Consider the following 21,683-nt stretch of genomic DNA (forward strand, 5'->3'; position numbering starts at 1 on the left):
ATCTTGTGCCAGTTGCTCTCAAACCTAGTAAGGAGTCAATGGCAAAAACCCTTTTTTGCAAACCTTTGCGTGTCCAGGCAGTCTCGCAGAATCGGGCGCCACTGAACGGGAGGTGCTAAAGCGGCTAAATTATTCCCGCCATCCATACACGCCTACTCAAAAAATAGGCAAACCGCGAGCATCGGTACTAATAGGAAGAGCAGAACGCTACAAACCTCTCCGTCTTCCTCAACGTCTCTTACCTTCCGTAGAGACCGCCATTTTAGCCCGTCACATGACAGCCCAATCTCCGCCCCGCCCCCTTTCGCGCGGGAGTCTCTACAATTGTCACCTCTTTTTCGAACGAAACAGGGACGCTCCGCCTCCTTCCCTCCGCCCCTCACGTTCTGAGAAAAAAAAAAACACCACCCACTTTTCCAGGGGTCGTAGCTCGGGCAAAGAAAAAAAAAACTAGCCAGTCAAATTCCGCCTGGAGGGGGCGTTTACTGCCAAGTAACCAATGACATCCTCCCTTTGACGGGGAAGGGGAGCTGGACCCTTTCGAATGTTCTTATTGGTTGGAGAGAGCCCCCCCCCGAGGGCTGGGTTGGCCGAAGACAAAAGGGGGCGGGCGGCGCCCTACTTGATGAGCTGGGAGTGGGCCGGGCTCTCGTCGGCGGGTGGTCGTTGGCAGAATGGCGGTTGCGGCTGCAGTTCGGGGGTCGAAGGGAGGGCGGCGCTTGTGGTTCGAGGTGAGGTCGCGCGAAAGAGGCGCGGGGGGGGGGCTTCCGAAGGGAGAGTCGCGTGCCGGGGGAGGGGGCGGCCACCGTGCGCGCCTGGTTTGCACGTGCGGAGTTCAGCCTCTTTTCCCCTCCGCGGCGTATTTGCGTTCCTCTCTTTTAACTCCTCGCCGTTGAGCGGACTCCTGCACCCGACGGGGCGAGGGGGGGGGAAGGGCAGTTAAAGGCGTTTTGCCCTGGAACAAACATGGTTAGACCGGTTTGAAGGGTCCTCCCGGGGAAGAGCCTTAAACCAGCTGGCTTGCCCCTCGATGAGACGATGCGGTTGGCAAAAAGACCCGCTTTAAGATTTCTTAAACTTTCAGAACGGCGGTGGAGTTCAACTTTTAAGGGCTCCCTCGTAGGAAGGAAGGAAGCAAATGGATAGGGTCCCGAGATCTGCCCGAAATCCTCCCCTCAGTATTGCTTGAGAACGGCCTGGTCAGATCAAGTGCAGGATCCGTGAAGGGTTTCCTTGAGTGCCAGATGTTGATTGCCCTGGAAGTTCCAGCAGAAAACGAAAAGCTGTCTGTCCTTTGGTTAATATTCTGCCTTCTTCAGAGCTGGGAAGCACTGGACTGGTGATGAAATACAAAATGCAGCATAGTGATCTTATTTGTTTATTTATTAAATTTGTATGCCGCCCCTCTCGGTAGACTTGGGGCGGTTCACAACCGTGTTGCTGTGTTGTATTGCTGAATAATAATAATAACAACAACAACAACAACTGAAGAAGAAGGCAGAATATTAACCAAAAGACAGGCAACTTTTTATTTTATAATAATAACAACAGAGAGTTCGAAGGGGCCTTGGAGGTCTTCTAGTTCAACCCCCTGCTTAGGCAGGAAAGGAGAGAGTTCTGAAGGAGAGAGTAGAGAAAGAGTAGGAGAAAGAAGGAATAAGGAGAAGGGAGTGATACCAGAAGGAGGGAGGAGGAGTAAGAAAGTAGGTAGTAGAGGCGGAATAGCCGCCTGAGATAGAAAGAGGGAAGTGGAAAGAAGAAAGATGGATACAGATGAAATAATATAAAGTAAACCTGAAATGTGATTTAGCCTATTGTATTTGAAAAAATGATATACCGTATGTATATTAAGATGTGTTGAAGGTATATGTGAAGTTGTATGTTGAATGTGAAGAAAATTTTTAAAAACTTTGGGAAAAAAACTCCTGCGTATAAGGATAGTTTTGTCTGTTTTAAATTGAGGGCATTTCAGGCCCAAAGGCTGAGCGGGGTGGCTTGTGGGCTGCAAAAAAAATGCAGAGACCCCTCTCCCACTTCATTTACCGGATGTGCAAAAGGAGAACTTGCAAAGGTTTTGAGATAATAAGATTCCCAAATCTTAGGAATATGACGGTGAGATAAAAGCTGATATATAAACTTCCCCCAAATCAATCCTGTTTTTTCAGAAGGGGACAGATAGGTCGGGGTGATTGTTAAGGAGCACTATGTTTCTATTTGTGACTTTTCCCCATTTAATAGAGTTTTCTAGAGTTATATATATATATATATATATATTGGCTAGGAAATGTTAAGTAGTAAAGTAACATATGGGACAACTGTATACTCTTTACTAATATTCTGTTAGGTGATTGTGATAGAGAGGTCAGATGCAATATGAAACATGTAAGATATTGGGATGGGATTGGTTTGAGTCCATATATGCTCCCAAGCTTGCTACTGTGGGAATGAAATATAAGAAGATTCCCATATGTGTTTCTGAGCTCTTGGTGAAAAAATTTAAATCTAATTAGTCAATAAGTACTGGAAATTGTCTGAATTTCCTAGCCAATTGGAAGGAAACATTGCAGAATTCTTAGACACAAGTATCTCTTTTTGATTTTCATCAACTAGAATGCCCTATTCAACTATTGTTCATATTACAGTACATTTTGCATTGAGGAAAATGTAGTAAACAGAAATAGCAAAACCGTAGTTGCTCAAGAGACAATATGAGATCTTGCAGTACAGATAGCCTTTAAATATCTGCAAGTGCCATGGATTAGCACATGGATAATTCTTAAAGTAAAAACACTGTATATAATCATTAAAATATGAACGTGCATGAACCCTATAAAAACTGACTACCAGAATCTGATAATTCCCACTAAAGACAAAATGATTAATGTAATGCCTCCTGGTGCCTCCTGGTGGTCAACCTAAGTATAATAATTTATGACTGAACTGTTTGAGATTTAGCTTTGCCTCTATTGTATTGTCTTTCAAGTTATATTGTGTATTTCAGTTACATTTTTTTAAATAAAAGGCTATGTAAAGCTTTTGTTGTACCAGTGTGCCATTATTAATAGGAGCAACCTTATTTCAATATTTTATTTGTATATGGGATCTATTTACTTTCCAATTCAACTCAGGCTATTAACAGTAGAATATATTGATTATTGCTGTGAACTCAAAACTTAGACAACTGAATGCCGTGTGTCTTTGCTTCTCACTTCTAGAGAAATTTTAAGTTAACTAGATTTTTTTCTTGAAATGTAGGATTGATTTGCTTAGTTGGTTCTGTTTTCTTTTTGTCTTATAGATCTCTAGGAAGACAAATTTCAAATGGCATTCCTCGTCATTTATTTCCTCCACTTCAGTGGTAAGTTGTTTTTGAAAGATGATTCTGATATGCTTTTCCCCCATTATGCATATTTGTCTCAGCTTGTAGGAGGGGATGAATAGCATTCTGGTGAACTTTAGAGTAAAACAACAATTAAGGGAAGCATCACTTGAGATAATTTGGCTTTAGAACAATACATATTCTTGTCAACAAAGAGAAAAGGAATAACTAGACTGGGTTAACCTCTTATTGTAATAAAATGGCTTTTACAGTCTTGCAGATTGTGCTGTAAGGAATTTTTGATCTGCTTATTTAAGGTTTATTAATATTAATTCAAAATAAATTAGTCCTGTTTCTGTAAAAAAATACAGTGAAGAGCAAATGGGAACAAATAGAATTAATATGAGTTTCATTAAGTGCAAGGAGCAATCTTATCTTGCTTTTATAACACTAGGATATAAAACACTATGCATTAAACAACATTTTGTATTCTACAGCCAACAACCAAATTGTTCATTGATGGCAAGTTTGTGGAGTCAAAAACTAACGAATGGCTTGAAATCTACAACCCTGTAAGTAATATTGGTTTGCTTCTGAGACAGAAAACAAATGACATTCTAAACTATTTTTAGTCACTTAAATAAATATGCTATAATAAGATTTTGAAATTAAGAGAAAGTTTATTTACTCTTAATTTTCTAAAGAGAATGTTTTAGAAGATGAAAGTTGCCTACAGGAAAATACATTGCAGGAGAAACAGAATCTTTTGCATGAAGTTTCTCCCACCATACATTTTCCTGTAGGCTGCTTGCTGCCCCAAGGGATTTTTTTTTTAAAAAAAACCCCTAATTTCATCAAAAAGGGGCATTTTTCATTGGGACTTCCTTTCCAACATGGCCTCTAAGGATTTTTAAAAAAAAAAATTCAAGATTAGATTTATTGCATTTATATGCCGCCCCTCTCCGTAGACTCGGTGACACCAACTCCTTTATGTTTATTTCTGTGTAGTTTTCTTGACAAAGTACATAAGTGTTGCTTTCTTCCAGAATATTTAATTATTCTGCAGTTAAGGCCTCTTGGAAACTTTTAAAAGATTGATTCCAGGCAGAAGTAGCAAAAACACTCTTATTTCTAATCACCTGTTTGTGCCCAGGTTAAGGAAAAACTCTTATCTTCAGTCAGCAACTGCTTGGAGATAAGAATTTTTTCTTTGTCTACACGGAGAGGTGGAGTTGAGAAATAAATCTACTGATTGGATGAGCCCTGCTAGAAGTTCTGCTTTATATGGAGCAACATAAATATTCTTAATATTTTCTTGGAAAACTATATGATCAGTGTGCTCGCTGCATTGTACAGTTTGCAGTTCTTTATTACTACATTAAAAACAGCAATATTAATGTTCACTTTGAACTGGAAATAGCACTAGGAACTCATCACATAATAGAGTCATGCTGCCTAAAAAAGAACCCTTGGATGGCTACTGGGAGAGTTTCAATTGTTGTAATTAATCATTCAATTCTATGGGAATGTCATTCTAAAAGGCTACCAATGAAGTTGTTGGCCGAGTCCCAAAAGCCACCCAGAGTGAGATGGAAGCAGCAGTGGCTTCATGCAAAAAGGCTTTGCCGAGCTGGTCTGAGGTATCTGTTCTGAGTCGACAGCAAATCTTTCTGCGGTACCAACAACTTATCAAGGATAATCTGGTGAGGATCTGCTATACCCTTGATGCACTGATTTTTCTCAAGGGCCAGTAGAAAGAGGAGCAAAATTAAACAGTGTTCCCCTATCATGTATATTACAAATAGATAAAAATTACTGTATTTTTCGGCATATAAGATGCCCTAAAGTATAAGACACTCCCAGCTTTTGGGGAGGAAAACAAGAAAAAAAAATCTCTCTCTCCCTCCCAGCAATTTGCCTCCCAGCAAGTAGTACAGACGATATACACTATTTGTTATGTATTTCTGTGCCTGTGTGCCTGACCCATAGAAATAACAAAGAATTGTAGAAATGTACGTTATGGCAGTATGTTAATGTCAGAAAGTGTCATTTGCCAAAATATCAAGCTTTGGACTTTGAGTTTGGGGTGGTGCAGTGGTTAGAGTGCAGCACTGCAATCTACTTCAGCTAGCTGTAGTTCAGCAGTTCAAATCAAGGTTGATTTAGCCTTCCATCCTTCCGAGGTTGGTAAAATGAGGACTCAGATTGTTGGGGACAATATGCTGATTCTGTAAAGTGCTTAGAGAGGGCTGTAAATACACTGTGAATCGATATATAAGTCTAAATTGTATTGTTATTTTATATTTTAAAAAGCTGCCATATTTTTTGAACTATTAAGACACGCCAGAGTATAAGGCACACTTAGATTTCAAAGAGGGGAACAAGAAAAAAATATGTTTTGGCCCTTGCATGCCAACTTTTTGCCACAAATGTGCCAATTTTCAGCCTCCTGAGCCACCCACACATCCCATTTTTGCCCTCCCCAGCCCCCAGAAGCATTCTACAGGTCTCCCAAACACTTCACACATCCCATTTTTGCCAAAAACTGGCTGTATTTGTTCTATAAGACGCACAGATATTTCCATCCACTTTTGTGGAGGGAGGGAGAAGTGTCTTATCGTCCAAAAAATAGGGTAATTAAAAAAGTAGCAGTGGGGAAGGTGGGCATTGTAAGTCATCTCTTTTTTTCTGGGTAAATAGGCCTATTGCAGAACAATGCGTTTTTCCAAAAAATTGCTGAATTGTTTGGTTATTTCTCTTCATTTGTTGATTCTCTTTTTATGTACAGAAAGAAATTTCAAAACTGATCACCTTGGAGCAAGGAAAGACTTTGGCTGATGCAGAGGGAGATGTGTTCCGGGGCCTCCGTAAGCTGCTTATATCTGCCTCTTACTGTACATGGAAAAGGCTTGTTTGGGCTACAGGAAGATGAGAATTATTATTATTATTATTTATTAGATTTGTATGCTGCCCCTCTCTATAGACTCGGGGTGACTCACAACACAATAAAACAGTTCATAACAAATCTAATAATTTACTATTTAAAATATTTTTAAAAAACCATTATTAAGCAAAATGTTTCCAAACAACTCTCACAATCTCAAGAACATAGCTCCTATCTCTGAACTTTTGTATGAGGAAATTTCATGCACTATAGTAATTATAAATTATATTTTCATGATTTTTGTTCAGTCTTAATCTGATTGTTCCCAACATATTATACTGGTATCAGAGAATCATAGAGTTGGGAGGAATCATGAAAATTATTTAGTCCAAATATCTCAGTGGAGACTTCAGTTAGGGCATCCTAGCTAGATTATTAGCAGCTTCTGAGTTAATCTGTTTGGATAGTTTGCTTTCTCTCTTTTCCTCCTTTTTTATTATGTATTTCTTAATATAACTCCAGCCTTTCTTCGAAGTACTTCCTCTGGTTCATAGCACTTGGGGGCATAATTTGGTGATTTCCAGCTGCAAGTTCCTCAAATCTAAAATGCTTTCAGCTGACCTGGACATGACATTCCTACATTGTTGAATTTTATATATTCTTGTAGTATTTTCCCAAAAATAATACATGTCCCCATAACAAGGCCAATCAGGCTTTTCGGCGCATGCACTGAAATAAGTCACCCTGCAAAATAAGCCCCTTTTCTCAACTACTTACTCATGAGCAGCTGCCACACTCCATCTCCATCCTCACCTGTCATTCCCAAATTGTGCCTGAACAATCAGCTCCGCCACTTCTCTCTCTTGGCCATCTGTGCAGGGAAACACCTTGCAATGAAAAGAAAAGCTTCTCCCGAGTGCAAGCAATTAGCTTCTTGCACTCGCAAGAAACTTCCTACCTCTGCCATTAAGCGATGATGGCTCCCCCACTTTCCCAACACCAATCTCCCCATGCCATCAGTGACTAAAGAGATGCTTCACTTCCCGTCTTTAGCCGAAAGGAGGGTGGGAAGAGGAAAATATGCCCCCCCCCCCCCCGGTTACGCTCACTCACACAGCGCTTTTTTCAATAGTTTTCCGCAATTTTTTCGGCACAGAAAAAATTCACAGACCTGCCGGGAGAGAGACATGGCAGAGCTTCCAGAGTTGAGTAAGATGCATGTCTTGTAGCCTGCCTCACCCCATCCCCACCTGCCACCCCCAAATTGTGACGGAACTCGAGTTGCTGCTGCTTTCACTGCTGCTGCTTACAGAGGCTCCTGCAGGCCAAGCTCAGCCCTGGAAAAGGAGCACTGGCCATGGCTGGGCCAGCCGAGTTGCATCTGCCGGAGCTGCCCTTGGTGTGGCTGCCTGGTGTCTCATGACGGAGCTACAAGTCTCAAGTAGAAGGTGCATTTTGCGGCCTTCCCCGCCCCACCTTCCACCTCCAAATTGCACCCCACTATGAGACGCATGAACCTACCTGACACTTGTAGCTCCGTCGCGTTCCTGGAGATGGAGCTACAAGTGTCGGGTAGGTTCACGCGTCTCATTGTGGGACGCAATTTGGAGGTGGCAGGTGTTGTGTCCAGGTTGCTAGGTTTAGCTGGTTTATGGTGGTTAAGTTTAGCTGACATTTGCAAAAGATCACAGGGCCCCAGGACACTGCAACCATCATAAATATAAGTCAGTTACCAAACAACTGGTTGTGTGACCATGGGGATGTGCGAAATGCAGTCATATCCCTTTTTTCAGTGCCGTTACAACTTTAAATGGTCACTAAATGAACTCTTGTAAGTCGAGGGCTACTTCTAGTGGCATTTAAAATTTCAGCGATTGGAAGAAGGAATCTGGAAGCTAAAGAACAGGAACTGGAGGAGATAACTTTTCTGTTTGTTTTTGTTGCAGAGGTGGTTGAACATGCATGTAGTGTGACATCTCTTATGTTGGGCGAAACCCTTCCCTCCATTACTAAAGACATGGACACTTTCACCTACCGCTTGCCTCTGGGTGTGTGTGCAGGCATTGCGCCTTTTAATTTCCCAGCTATGATTCCTCTTTGGATGTTCCCTATGGCCATGGTGTGTGGAAACACCTTCTTGATGAAGCCCTCGGAGCGTGTTCCGGGAGCCCTTATGTTTCTTGCCCAGCTGTTGCAGGATGCTGGTGCACCTGATGGAACATTAAACATTATCCATGGGCAACATGCAGGTAATTGTATTAGTGTACTATTTTATTGTTGTAAGCCGCCCTGAGTCCCTTGGCAATGGGCAGCATATATGTCAAATAAATTACATTAAAGGCAAGGGAAGTTTTGAAGGGCTCCCCCCTTCAGTGTATAGATGGTATGGAATATATACAGTAAGTCAAATAGAGAAAGAAATACCGCATTTTTCAGAAAATAAAACCGAGTCTTGTTTTCTTTTAGACTTGAAAATAAGCACTTGGGTTTATTTTTGAGGTCTTGCTTTTTTTGAGGGACAGGCCAGACTCAGTGAGTTTCTCCTCCACCGTCACTGCCCAGGAAAGAGAAGAATGCACCGGAGCCCAAATGCTGGGCCTTGTCAGACTCAGAAGCAGGGATCCTGCAGGCATCCCAGGCACAAGAAGGTTGCAAAAATCCCAGGGCTGTTTGCAACTCGAGCGAGCCATGCGCAGGAGCAGTGGCACCACGTTGAAGTTTGCAATACTGATGCAGCCTCTTGGAGCAGGACCCTGCAAGGCTTGTTATGGCATTGCACCTCTGTGAGCTTCATCACACTGGTGCAGTTTGCATCCTGAAAACATTACAGTTTTAATGTTTAGGATAGTTGGAGATATATTTGTTTTTCATTATTACTGTTGTAAACAGTTCAGAAAAGGTTTTTAATAACCCGTTGTAATTATCAGTGTTTCATTTTTCTTCTTTGTTTTTGTTTAAAGCTGTGAACTTTATTTGTGATCATCCTGATATTAAAGCCATCAGCTTCGTTGGATCTAATCAGGCTGGAGAATACATCTATGAAAGAGGTTCAAAACATGGAAAGAGAATCCAGGCTAATATGGTAAAACAGCATTAAAAAAATCACTGCATTTTACCAAAAAGCTATCAAACGATTTGAAATATTATTTTGTGCTTTGAGCTGTAGGTCTGGTTCACAATTTTATTGAAAAGACAAAAAGTAAAAGATTGACATTTTAAATACAGTGGTACCTCAAGATATGAACCCCTCGTCTTACGAACAACTCGTGATACGAAGCCGGGGTTCAGAAAAATTTTGCCTCTTCTTACGAACTTTTTTCGAGTTACGAACCAGCGTTCGGAGACTGCTGGGAAGCCGCGCGGCTGTTTTAAAAGGTGACAGCCGGGCGGCGGGGCTTCCCAGAAGCCTCCCGAACGCCGGTTCGTAACTCGAACAAAGTTCGTAAGAAGAGGCAAAAATTTTCTGAACCCCGGGTTCGGTTCGGGAGGTTGCTGAGAAGCCCCCCAGCCCGGCTGTCACCTTTTAAAACAGCCGCGCCGCTTCCCAGCTGTCTCCTGAAGCTGAACGCGGAAGTTCGGCTTTGGCGTTCGGCTTCAGGAGACAGCTGGGAAGCGGCGCGGCTGTTTTAAAAGGTCGCAGCCGGCCTGGGGGACTTCCCAGCACCCCCCCCGAACCCGGGGTTCGGGGGGTGCTGGAAAGCCCCCCAGGCCGGCTGCGACCTTTTAAAACAGCCGCGCGGCTTCCCAGCAGTCGCCGAAAGCCGTTTTTTTTGCGGGGGTTTTTCGGTTGCTCGAATTAATTGACTTTACATTGTTTCCTATGGGAAACAATGTTTCGTCTTACGAACCTTTCGTCATACGAACCTCCTCCTTGCACCAATTAAGTTCGTATCATGAGGTATTACTGTACAGCTAAAAAATGTTACTAAAAAAACCTACAATGAAGAAAAAACTTTTCTTCATTTTGCATTATAGGTTTAAAAATCCTGACTTAAATGAGTTAACTGAATAACACTTTAGTCAAAATGTTTTTTATTTTTATTCTTACTTATATCTCCTAATTATTTTCAGTGTTGAATAGAGTATTATATTCCCTGTTCCAATACATATTTTGGGGAGCTAGGGAATAACATAATACTATTTAAAATTTGTTTAAAATGTTTACATTCTGTCTTCCCATCTTCAAGTCCTTACCTTTATTTAGAATTGGTTAACCAGCATATTGTACCACAAAAAATTCCAGAATAAATAAATGCAGGGCAGAAAACTAGACAAACTAACTAGAATTACTGGAATTAGGTGACACATCTTAAGTTTGTCTTAAATGATTAAGTGTTGTGTAATTGAATTATGTTTCTCATATCAATCAAAATAATTGCTTTGTGCAATTTTGCTAGAGAGTGAATGCATGGCATATGGGGCTTTCCCAACATTTCTTTACCATTGTCAGCTTTTCATCAAGCATGAGATTTGTATGTTTCACATACTTCCTGCTGTTCTTAACATCTTGCCTGCATATTTAGCAGAAGGGCAGAAATTGGGTCTACGAGAACTAGAGATGGATATGAAATGTGTATTCAGTACATTTAAGGGCCTGTATGTTATATTGTAGGGAGCTAAGAATCATGGAGTAGTGATGCCGGATGCCAATAAGGAAAACACACTAAATCAACTGATTGGAGCAGCTTTTGGAGCTGCTGGCCAGCGGTGCATGGCATTATCTGCTGCAATCTTGGTAGGAGAGTCTCGGCAATGGCTACCAGAACTGGTGGAAAAAGCAAAGAACTTGCGTGTTAATGCAGGTGTGTTTTTAATAATCTAGCCTGTTATGGACAATTGCTTGCATGTAGAACAGTCTTTCCAGTCTGATTTCTTTAGATGAGTGGAACCATTTCCCAGAAGGTTCAGCATTTTACTATGTTTAGGGTTTTCAAAATTGAAACATAACCAAATTTGGAAGACATTCATTTGAGGAAATCTCCCAGCGACCAATTAGGTCCCACAGAGTTGGCCTTCTCCAGGTCCCGTCGACCAAACAATGTCGTTTGGCGGATCCCAGGGGAAGAGCCTTCTCTGTGGCGGGCCCGACCCTCTGGAACCAGCTCCCCCCTGAGATTAGAACTGCCCCCACCCTCCTTGCCTTTCGCAAACTCCTTAAGACCCACCTCTGTCGTCAGGCATGGGGGAACTGAAATATCTTCCCCAGACCTATACTGTTTATGTATGGTATGTTGTGTGAATGTTTTTTTAAATTATGGGTTTTTAATTTGTATTTCACACTGTTTTTCTGTTGCTGTTGTGATCCGCCCCGAGTCTGCGGAGAGGGGCGGCATACAAATTTAATAAATAAATAAATCTGATTGATGTAGACAGTCACCGTGTATTATAATGGGTTTTTTAGTTTACTCATTTATATCCTGCTTCCCAGAACTATATTCCAAATTCACCAACTTAAATGAAAAAATAACGAAGTTCTTCCAGGCTTGCAAATTAGGAAGACAGTTTGATGGTCCTTGTTCCTCTAATGGTACAATGTATTTTCCTCTTGCTATTCAAGAATAAATAGCAGTTGGAACCAAGGGTTCTTTCTGCCAGAGAGCAGGTAAACAAGTTCTTTGCTTCCCTTCTTCTCTATCGGATGGATGGAAGCAGGACGATTCCATTCTTGCTATGTTATTAATCTTAACATAAACAACTTCAACCACCCTTGTATTCTTGGCTTAAAGCAGGGATCACTGTCAGCTATGCTGTTCCAGGGTTTTGTAGAATTGAGGGCATCCAATTCTGAAATAATCATTTTGAGTCAAAAATGACCATTGCAAGTGCTGTTAGAAGTTATTAGATAAACTTGCATTTTTCTTAAAGTAAGATAGTTAAATATTGCTTAATAATGTATCTACAAGAGCAATCAAAATGCTGATTGCAGTCATAGAATGGCTTACTTGCCTAGGCAAATTCCTGGATACAAAAAAGAAGAAGTAGAGCATTTAGCACAAAGAGTTGAAACAAGTTGCTTAAATTAAATTACATAATGGCTATTGTACCTTGGATAAACAAAACTTATATTGAACAAATATGAAATTGCAATTATTAATAGCAAAAACTAAATAGCAATCTTAAATATAGCCTGATTGTTTGTTACAGAATTTTTTGGGGAGAGGGGGATTCAGATTTAATGAATTTTAGGCTCTGAACAATTTTTGTGTATTATAGGAGATCAACCTGGAGCAGATCTGGGACCCCTGATTAGTCCACAGGCTAAGGAACGGGTCTGCCAATTGATTGACAGTGGAGCAAAGGAAGGGGCTAATGTTCTTCTTGATGGTCGAAAAATCAGAGTGAAAGGATTTGAAAATGGCAATTTTGTTGGACCTACTATTCTTGGTAAAGTCAAGGTGAGTTAGTGTATTGATCATTCTTACCAGTTGTAAAAATAAAGAAGGGAAATCTAAAATGATCCAAGAAATAATTATTCCTCTAATATTAAAAGAATTAATTTAATTTAATTTATTTGACTTTTATTCAACAATAAAATGATACAGTAGAACAGGGGTCGACAAAGTTGTTCAGAATCTAGGAGCCAGCCAAAAAATTTAGGAGCCAGAATTTTTTTTAAGCAAACTTGGTTTTTAATTTAACAAAAAAAACATTACAAACGTTATAAACAACATTTTACTTTTAAAGATAATAAATATTATATTTTGATATTTTAGATTTTAGGCAACATTCTAGTGTTTTTCACTTTGCGTTTTGTGGCCATGAACATGCCTTGTGATTTTAGAGCTGAAGTACCAGTGGTCCACAGCCTTGGCAGGATCAAACGCCTTCACAGATGGCCCATTCATGGTGATCATAAACAAGTCACTTAAACTTTCTTCTTGCATCCTTGATCTGAATTTATTTTTGACCATGTTCATCAAACTAAATCCTCTTTCACAACATGAGGTTGAGACAGGGAGCACCGCTACAATCGACAACAGGTTTCCCAGAACTGGAAATCTCTCGGTGTTGGAGAGTGCCAAATCCAGAAGCTCACACAGTTTCTTTCCTTTTCCAAGGACCTTAAACTCATACCACTCATTGAGGAGTGAGTGAATGCATTGGTCATCACTTTCAGGTGGAGATAGCTGTTTACGAAAATGATGAGCCAATGCAGTAATCTCAACCACACCGTAGTCCGGTGTGGTTGAGATTACTGGCCCGAAGGGAAGGAGCGGTTCGGGTTCCCCGCGCGGCGGAAGGAGGGGCGCCAGAAGACTGACGGGTTTCCCGGCAGGCCAGTCCGGCCGGCCACCCATGCGAGCGCTTTTCGGCGACTGTTCCGGCCCGGGAGGTCCCACAGGACGCACGCCTTCGCCGGGGTTCAGTTGCATCAGGGGGGGAGGCTTGGGCAGCGAGAAGGGCAACGGCTGAGGGGAGGCCGCGGCAGCTGCCGAGTCTCCACCTGACATCGCTTTCACCCCCTCCCCCCCGGCGCAGGCCTGGCTCCGCCGAGCCGGCTCTGCTGTACTCCCGTCGGGATCCGAGGGGAGACCGTTAGTCAGAAACCGAAACAGAGAAGAAGGAAAGGGAGACCGGGCCGGGGACGCGGGGGAGGGGGGGGAGGGGGGAGGAGGGGTTACTGGTCGGAAGTCACCGCGCACGCGGCCGGAGGAGGAATGAACAAAACCTCACGCCGGGAGGGGAGGGGCTTCCGCTTCTCTCCGAAGGCGGGTGAGCGGCCAAGATCGGAGCGTCTGTGTGCGGTGGGGGGGAGTGAAGGGGTTCGAGTAGGAGGCGGAATGGAGGCAAGGGGGGGAGGGAGAGACGCACGCAAGCGCAGGGGACGCTGGGAAAGCAGCTCGCTCCGAGGTTGATGGGCGGAGCTACGGAAGCCAAGATGTACCATTTCTGGGTGTAAACACAAGGCGGGAAAAATATACTGTATACATACAGTACAGCAGGCAACATTTTCTAGGCGCCAGACCACATTTTCTAGGCGCCACTGGCGACCAGGCGCCTGGGTTTGTCGATATTTGGAGTAGAAGTCAAATATAAAACAGTAAAAAAACAGTAAAACCCCGATTAACTAATCCATAAAAACCGTTGAACTACATTATACAGTCATACGCACATATATACCAAGCAAATGGCAGCTTGGCCATGACTAGGTGTTACTCTCACAGCCCCCAGGCCTGCCGGCAAAGCCAGGTCTTCAAAGCCTTTCAGAAGGCCAGTAGGGTGGGAGCAGTACAAATATTGGGTGTGGGTGTGGGTGAGTTACTTGGTTCCAAAGATTGGGGCAGCCACAGAGAAGACCCTCCCCTTTCCTGTGGCTGCCCCAGCATTAAGTCTTCGGAGAGGGGCGGCATACAAATCTAAGTAATAAATAATAAATAAATTAAATGGTAATTAGTGTCTGAGTATTTTTTGAAATGTTGAAAATATCCTGAAGCTTGCTTACTTTACAATAAAGTGGATTCTGACTAGATTGCAAACGATCTGTCAGTGAAATTAGGAAAAATATGATTTATTATATCAAAAAGGGGAGAAATGTAATAAATGATATACATAGATATACACCCAGTGAATCCTACTCCTAAACAAAACATTATAAATAGGCATTGTAAGTACTTATAATTTAGATACTGAATTTTGGCTAGCATGCAGATATTTACAGAGAGTATCCAAGAAGTAGATTGTAGGCATAGGCAGCTATATCCTGCCAAAAAAGAATAACAAGAGTAGAGGAGGAACTGCTAAGTTACAGGTAGTCCTCCACTCATAACCATTCGCTTAGTGACCATTCAAAGTTACAACGGCAGTGAAAAAAGCAACATAGTTCACACTTAATGACAATTGCAGAACCCTGTGGTCATATGATCAAAATTCAGATTCTTGGCAACTGTCATGTATTTATGACAGTTGGAGTGTCCTAGAGTCATGTTTGTTTGTTTGATTGTTTGTTTATTATTAAATTTATATTGCCGCCTCTTCATCCATGGTCACTCAAGGCTGCTTACAGAATATCAAAACTACATTTAAAAATAATAATGTTTTGCGAGTCTGCGGAGAGGGGCGGCATACACATCTAATAAATTATTATTATTGTTATTATTATTATTATTATTATTATTATTATTATTATTATTATTATTATTATTATTATTATTATGGTCTTCTGACACACAAAGTCTATGAAGAAGCCAGATTTACGACAGCCAAATTTATTTATTTTTTATTTATTTTTTATTTATTGGATTTGTATGCCGCCCCTCTCCGGAGACTAACTGAACAACTTCAGTGATTCACATAGGAACTATAGCAAGAAAGATTGTAAAAGGGGCAAAACTCATTTAACAACTTTCTTGCTTAGCAGTGGAAATGTTGGACTCAATTGTGGTTGTACGTTTCAAACTTAGGACCATTCATTTAACAATGGCTTGAAGGGCCTCAGAAAAAGTGACTTGTGATCCAGCTTCAAAATTAAGACTCTTGCACTCTCCCCTCCATGTCACATGATAGCAGTTTCAGTGCTTGGCAGCCAGCTCACGTTTGTGGTGCTTATAGTGTCCCTGTGATCATGTGATTGTGATTCGTGACCTTCCCAGGAGGCTTTCAACAAGGAAAGTTAATTGAGGAGGCTGGATTCACTGAATTGGTAATTTGTTAAAAACTGCAGTAGAAACGCTTGTTAAATTGGAGACAGTCCAAAAACAAAGCAAAAAAATGAACTTATGCCTGCTGTATAATAAAAACAAGTAAAATAACAAATAGGAACAATAAAACTGAGGATTCAAATCTTTTGTTTTCTTGTAGATTGTGTTCCTGTAGGGATGAGATATATTTATTTATGATATTTATTCAATTACTATAGTTGCGCATATCATAGCCCTACAATCAAAACAAAAATACCCCCCCCCCATTTAAAAAAATGAAACAATGCAGTCATTAAAAACAAATAATTAAGATCAGTACAATACAGTCACTGGGAAAGCACAGGTCTTCAAGAACAGTTCCTCCATTTTTAAACTCCACACCATTTTCTAATCAGGCCAGATGGCAAAGCTAGTTCTTAAGTTCTTCCATAGGGCAGGTGCAGCACCAGATATAGACCTCCAGGTCCCACCAGATTACATTTTTAGTGGATGGAATGCATAACAAAACCTTTTGCTGGATTTGATGGGAGGAGTAGATATTACTGGAAAGAGGCAGTCTCTGAAGTAACCCGGCCCCATGCTATATAGAGGATCAGATGTTATAACCAGCACCTTGAATTGGACCCAAAAGCAAAGTTTGGTTTAGTGTTGACGATGCTGGCCTAGAAAGTAGAAGACTATGAGTTCTAGTCCTATTTTAGACATGAAAGCTGTTGGGTGACTTTGATCTAGTCACGCTCTCAGCCTAGCCCATCTCAGGAGGTTATTATGAATGAAAAAGAATAGGAAAGAGTATTACAGAATATTAAATTCTTGGTGTTTTGAATTACTTGTAATTCAAAATAAAGTAATAAATCTAAATAATAAATAAAATAAAATCTAATAATAAATAAAATAGGTAGCTAATGTAGCTCATGGAGCAGAGGTGTAATGTGTGTATCATGCTTCCCCCAAAATAAGACAGTCTTATATAATAATAAGTGCTTCGCCTTATTGCCAGGCATTCAAAAGTCCGATTGTGTTTATTATCAGAGAAACAGGATAGTTGTAGGTGCACATATAAATGTGCACCTAGTTGAATTTAATTCTGACTGAAGATTTATTATGAAGGTCAGAGCTGATAGGAGCTATCTGTTCAATGATGCATTTCTTTTCTGCAGAAAGTTAAGCATTATTGAAAGATGCAGGCCACAAGTATTACACATTTATTTCTAATCAAACTATATCTAAAGATGATGTTAAAATGATGCAGGAGGAACAGCAAACGGGGAAAGAGCTGGTTTCTTTCTTTTATACTTGTCCACTACACATCAGGGTACACTGATTCTGTAAGAGTTGCATGAAAATAAGGTTTGTTATGTTTACAGAGTCTGGCTTCTAAATAAGGTTGCATAAGATTAGATTGCAGGTCTTTTTGTAGCAATCAGGGATTTAAGGTCAGCTAGTGCATTTTATATCTGAATTGGGATCTGTTTTCTACAAGTAAATTGCTGTTCTGGCTGGTATTCCATGCTAGGCAGAGGTGGTTTCCTACCGGTTCGCCCAAACTGGTAGAAAACTGCTGGTGATGTCATGATGACATCACAAAACTGGTTTAGTCAGTGCCAGTCCATGTAGGCTGCCATCTTTTTAAAAAATGGATTTTTTTCCCTGCAGTGTAGATTCTGCCACTGCGCAGCCATCTTGTTTTCAGTTTTTGGTGGTTTTTTAGGGAATATTTTTTGATTTTTTTTTGCCATTGCCACAGTTTATGCAGCATATGAGGAAGTGAAATGGCAGCGAGGTAAGTTAGAACCCACCCCGACACTAGGTCAAAGTATTTACAGGTTGTCACTTATGGTATTTATGTGGGACCTGTAAGAACATTTTTGCACTTTTTTGCTTTCTTCTGATTTCTTAATAGGACTACTTTTGTTTGAGCTTCCAGGTTTAATCCTCCCCAAGCATACCATTTTATTCTACGTTTTTCTTTTCCAATCATTATTCTACGTTCCATTATTACCGAGCATACTGAATTTCTTTATTGGAATTATTTACCCCACTTAGGAATTTGCTGCTTAATATTTTTTTAAATTAAAATGCCTTAAATACCTTCCTCTTCTTTCTTAGATGACTCATGTTGTGTGTAGTGTTGGATAATCAGAGCCTAGAATGGTAGTTATTACTTTAATGATTATGTGCAAAACATGTGAACCATGCTTTGTGAACGTAATTTTTTCTATAATGTAATAAGATTTTTTGCATTCTCTCTCTGAAGTGTATGCCATTGTAAGTTTTTCTGTTTTGTTAGCCTAATATGACCTGTTATAAAGAGGAAATATTTGGACCAGTACTAGTGGTTTTGGAAGCAAACAGTCTGGATGAAGCAATTGAAATAGTGAATAACAATCCTTATGGAAATGGATCTGCAATCTTTACCACTAATGGTGCCACTGCCCGGAAATACTCTCATTTAGTGGATGTTGGACAGGTAAATAAAAAAGGATCTTTTATATAGAATTTGGTTTGAGTAGAAACTAGATGGAACAAAGCAATTTCCTAATGTTTGAATTTTTCAGATGACTTGTAAAGTAGTTTAGATGGAAAGTTGTGACATATATTGGCCTGTTTTAATATTAGTGAATATTTAATTATAGTGATTCATTCATTTGCTTCTTAGGCTTGCTGCATTACTTCAAAAACGAGTTATATCAATAATACTTCACTGCAGACTATACCACTGTTTTTCTCTCAATGTAGCTACCGTATTTTTCGGAGTATAAGATGCACCTTTTTATTCCCCAAAAGAGGGTAAAAACTTGGCTGCATCTTATACACCACATGTAGTCCCACCCAGCCAACCTTGGGCTCTGCCTCCCAGCAATTTACCTCCTTGCAGCAAATGGAACAGACTGTTAAGCCAGGAAACACATTATCAGCCCCCGATCCTCGGCTGATAGGAGGATGTAGGCGGGCTGGCCACCTGCTAAACTAAAGTGAAACTAAAGCTGCAAGGAGGCAAATTGCTGGGAGAGGCAGATTTTTATTTTCTTGTGCTAATGAGCCTGCTGAAACTGGATGCAAGGAGGTACGTCAATAATTATAAATGTCTATAGAATGTTCCAATTATTAGACTTATTTTTTAAAGGCTGCTTTATTATTGTTCTAGACAACTTAACAAAATGAAGCTTTTAAAAATAAATGCTTGATCCGAAGAGGCCCAATGCTTTTGTACTCTGAAAAATATGGTATCATTTATTAATGATGAACTGAGAGCTAAATTACAAATGAAATGTAAAATATATTTTTGCATTAAACAAGAACATTTTGAAATGAAAAGCATTTTAGTTGACAAGTACTTGCTAGAACTGAAACGACCCGGAGAAGGGATTTAGATTTTTTTAAAATATATTTTTTTGGCGGGCCACTAATGCACCAAAGAATTGCTTAATTTCTGTTCTGAAAACAGAGATCCACCATATGGGAAATTTTAAAAATCTACAAAAGCCCATTGACATATTCTTTGGATTGTCAGTACTATGTCATCATATATCACAAAATAGGAAGAAAGGATATCTCGGATGATGCTATCAAAATTGATTTATCTTCCCTTAGAATCAGTGAGTGGAAAATGACTGAAAAGCGTTATTCTCGTGTCTGACCGCTTTTTGTCATAACAGTACAAGCTTGACAAGCAGGGAAGATCCTTGCAATTTTAAATTCTCTTAGATTGATTTGGTTTACTTAACTTTTTCATTGATTGTAGCAGGGGAGAAAGTCTAAAGTCCCCACCTTATATATCATAACTATATATCAATACAAAATAAGTTATGTATTGCTTGACGGTGAGGTTGCAAAACATGATGATTCTGCTTTAGGAGAGTATGGATTTGAATGCAGGGCACCCTGATCATGGACTTGTTCTTTTTACCATTCTGTGCTGATTGCAACCTGTGCTCTATTACAGTATTGTTAATATGGTTTTGATTTAGATTGGTGTGAATGTTCCTATTCCGGTGCCTTTGCCAATGTTCTCCTTCACTGGCTCTCGTGGATCTTTCAGGGGAGATACCAATTTCTATGGCAAACAGGTAACTGCTTTTTTAAACACACACACACACACACATTTATTTATTTATTTATTTATTTATTTATTGGATTTGTATGCCGCCCCTCTCCGAGGGCGTCTGTGAAATTGCGTCTGTGAAATGGAACATGGAAGGAATGTGCTTAGTAGCCTGTTGTATTTTGTAGTGAACTTCTAGAAAGTTGTCTCAAGAGTTTTCCTTAAGTTGCAGTGATTTTGCATCATAAACCGGCATAAATTCTATACCTTAGTATTCTGTTTCTTTCAGGGGGTGCAGTTCTATACACAGCTGAAGACAGTTATTTCCCAATGGAAAGAGGAAGATGCCACTGTTACCAAGCCTGCAGTAGTTATGCCAACCATGGGGAACTAAAGCCAACTGAAACACTTGCTGGAGTTGTTAAAAATATTTTTCATCTGGGATGGTACAGGCTATTCTTGAGTTGCCATTCTTGCCCTGGAAATATAATGTCTTCATTTCAGGATCGTCCTTTCCAATCAATTGATTCCCTTCTAACACAAGATTTAATTTCTATCTATATATGCAATATCTTTTTTTTCTGTAGAAGAAAACATACTCTCTGGTGAGTCATCAGGCCAAAGCAGTGTCTGCTCCATCTGCTTTTGTTCCTATTCCTGAGATAGTATTGAAAATTCAAGCTTTTCCTACAGAATTAGTTTTTTGGGAACCAGTTATTACAATAGTTGCTATGGCTCTGTTTGGGTGGTATGTCCTACTTCTTTTAAGATTTCTTTTTTGTAAGAAATCCTGCACATGCTGGAATGATTGTATCTCCTACTAGGATGGGGCAAGTAAATTTTGGGAGAGGCAAATCCAGGAGAACATTTCATAGAGCTATTTTGAGAGCATGGCCTTGTGGAGAAGCAGTGAAGTCTTCACCTTCGCTAGAATTTTAGTTCCCTTTAGTCATACAAAATCAACGAATTTTAATTTTATACATGAATGTGCCTACATACTATTTATGCACTGAATATATTTGGAACTAGAAGTGTTTGAGGTTTGTTTTTAGTTGTGCTGAACAAATGGGGCAAGAAGGCAACCTATTTTTAAAGAGGCAATATATTCTATCAATATTGCTTTAATCTGATTGTGATATTTTTCATTAGTCAAATATATATGGAGAAGGGTAGATTCTAGCACTAGTTACAAAGACATTTGTGATTTTATATAATTGAGTATACATATTATTGATCGAGATTCTGGGTTGTTCAGCAATATAGTATGTATTGATTACCGGTAGCTATGAGAGGTACACTTGTGTCAGATTTAGAGATAAAGGATGATACAGTGATGTTATTTTGGGGCTACAGATGGTCTTCAGATGGAGGTTTTTTTAAAAAAAATCAGAAGATATTTCCATAAATTTGGAAAATATGCTATTGCTTTCTATTGTCTAATTAAATTAGCTTTTGTACCTAACAGGTGCTTAAAAACTGATCACTATTACCTGAACAGGTTATTCATCCATATGCTTGAAAGTTGCATATTGATGTCAATCATGAATAAATGCTACTAAATTCAGACGTCTTTTGGTTTTCTTCAGGCTAATAATCTAAAAGTAGAAATACTTCTAATACTAAATCCAAGTGTAAACACTGGTTATTATTTGAACATGTTGCTAAAGCACGCATGGTTTGTAAATGTTTTGAATTAATCGAAGGGTGTCAAACTCGCATTGTCACGGTAGCATCATGAGACATATTGGGACTTTTTTCTCCTTTGCTAAATTGGGCCGGAGGGAGCCAGCATGTGAC

General features: G+C 40.1%; 2 protein-coding genes across 2 annotated transcripts in view; one reads left to right on the forward strand and one right to left on the reverse strand.

Moving 5' to 3' along the window:
• Positions 1-411, reverse strand: part of LIN52 (lin-52 DREAM MuvB core complex component) — a 61,492-nt gene extending 61,081 nt beyond the window's left edge. Inside the window, exon 1 of the mRNA XM_070755130.1 lies at positions 243-411. Coding sequence (XP_070611231.1) covers positions 243-261 — 19 coding nt within the window. The 5' untranslated portion in view covers positions 262-411. The remainder of the gene's footprint in view (positions 1-242) is intronic.
• A 56-nt stretch (positions 412-467) lies between these two features.
• On the forward strand, positions 468-21,450 carry ALDH6A1 (aldehyde dehydrogenase 6 family member A1). The gene is made up of 12 exons (XM_070755004.1): positions 468-731; positions 3,299-3,358; positions 3,817-3,891; positions 4,861-5,022; positions 6,108-6,186; positions 8,150-8,452; positions 9,164-9,285; positions 10,816-11,005; positions 12,417-12,598; positions 18,132-18,311; positions 19,813-19,911; positions 20,176-21,450. Exons 1-12 carry the CDS (start codon positions 675-677, stop codon positions 20,278-20,280), a joined length of 1,614 nt encoding a protein of 537 aa, XP_070611105.1. The 5' UTR covers positions 468-674; the 3' UTR covers positions 20,281-21,450.
• Positions 21,451-21,683: the final 233 nt, after the last annotated feature.

The sequence above is a fragment of the Erythrolamprus reginae genome, chromosome 1 (assembly GCF_031021105.1).
Source record: "Erythrolamprus reginae isolate rEryReg1 chromosome 1, rEryReg1.hap1, whole genome shotgun sequence".
NCBI lineage: Eukaryota > Metazoa > Chordata > Lepidosauria > Squamata > Dipsadidae > Erythrolamprus > Erythrolamprus reginae.

Bases quoted from the DNA above. Each gene is read 5' to 3' on its own strand.
- ALDH6A1 (XM_070755004.1), top strand. From the start codon at position 675: ATGGCGGTTGCGGCTGCAGTTCGGGGGTCGAAGGGAGGGCGGCGCTTG. The intron at 3,892-4,860 runs GTAAGTAATATT...TCATTCTAAAAG, and splicing joins GGCTTGAAATCTACAACCCT to GCTACCAATGAAGTTGTTGG. The intron at 8,453-9,163 runs GTAATTGTATTA...TTTTGTTTAAAG, and splicing joins TATCCATGGGCAACATGCAG to CTGTGAACTTTATTTGTGAT.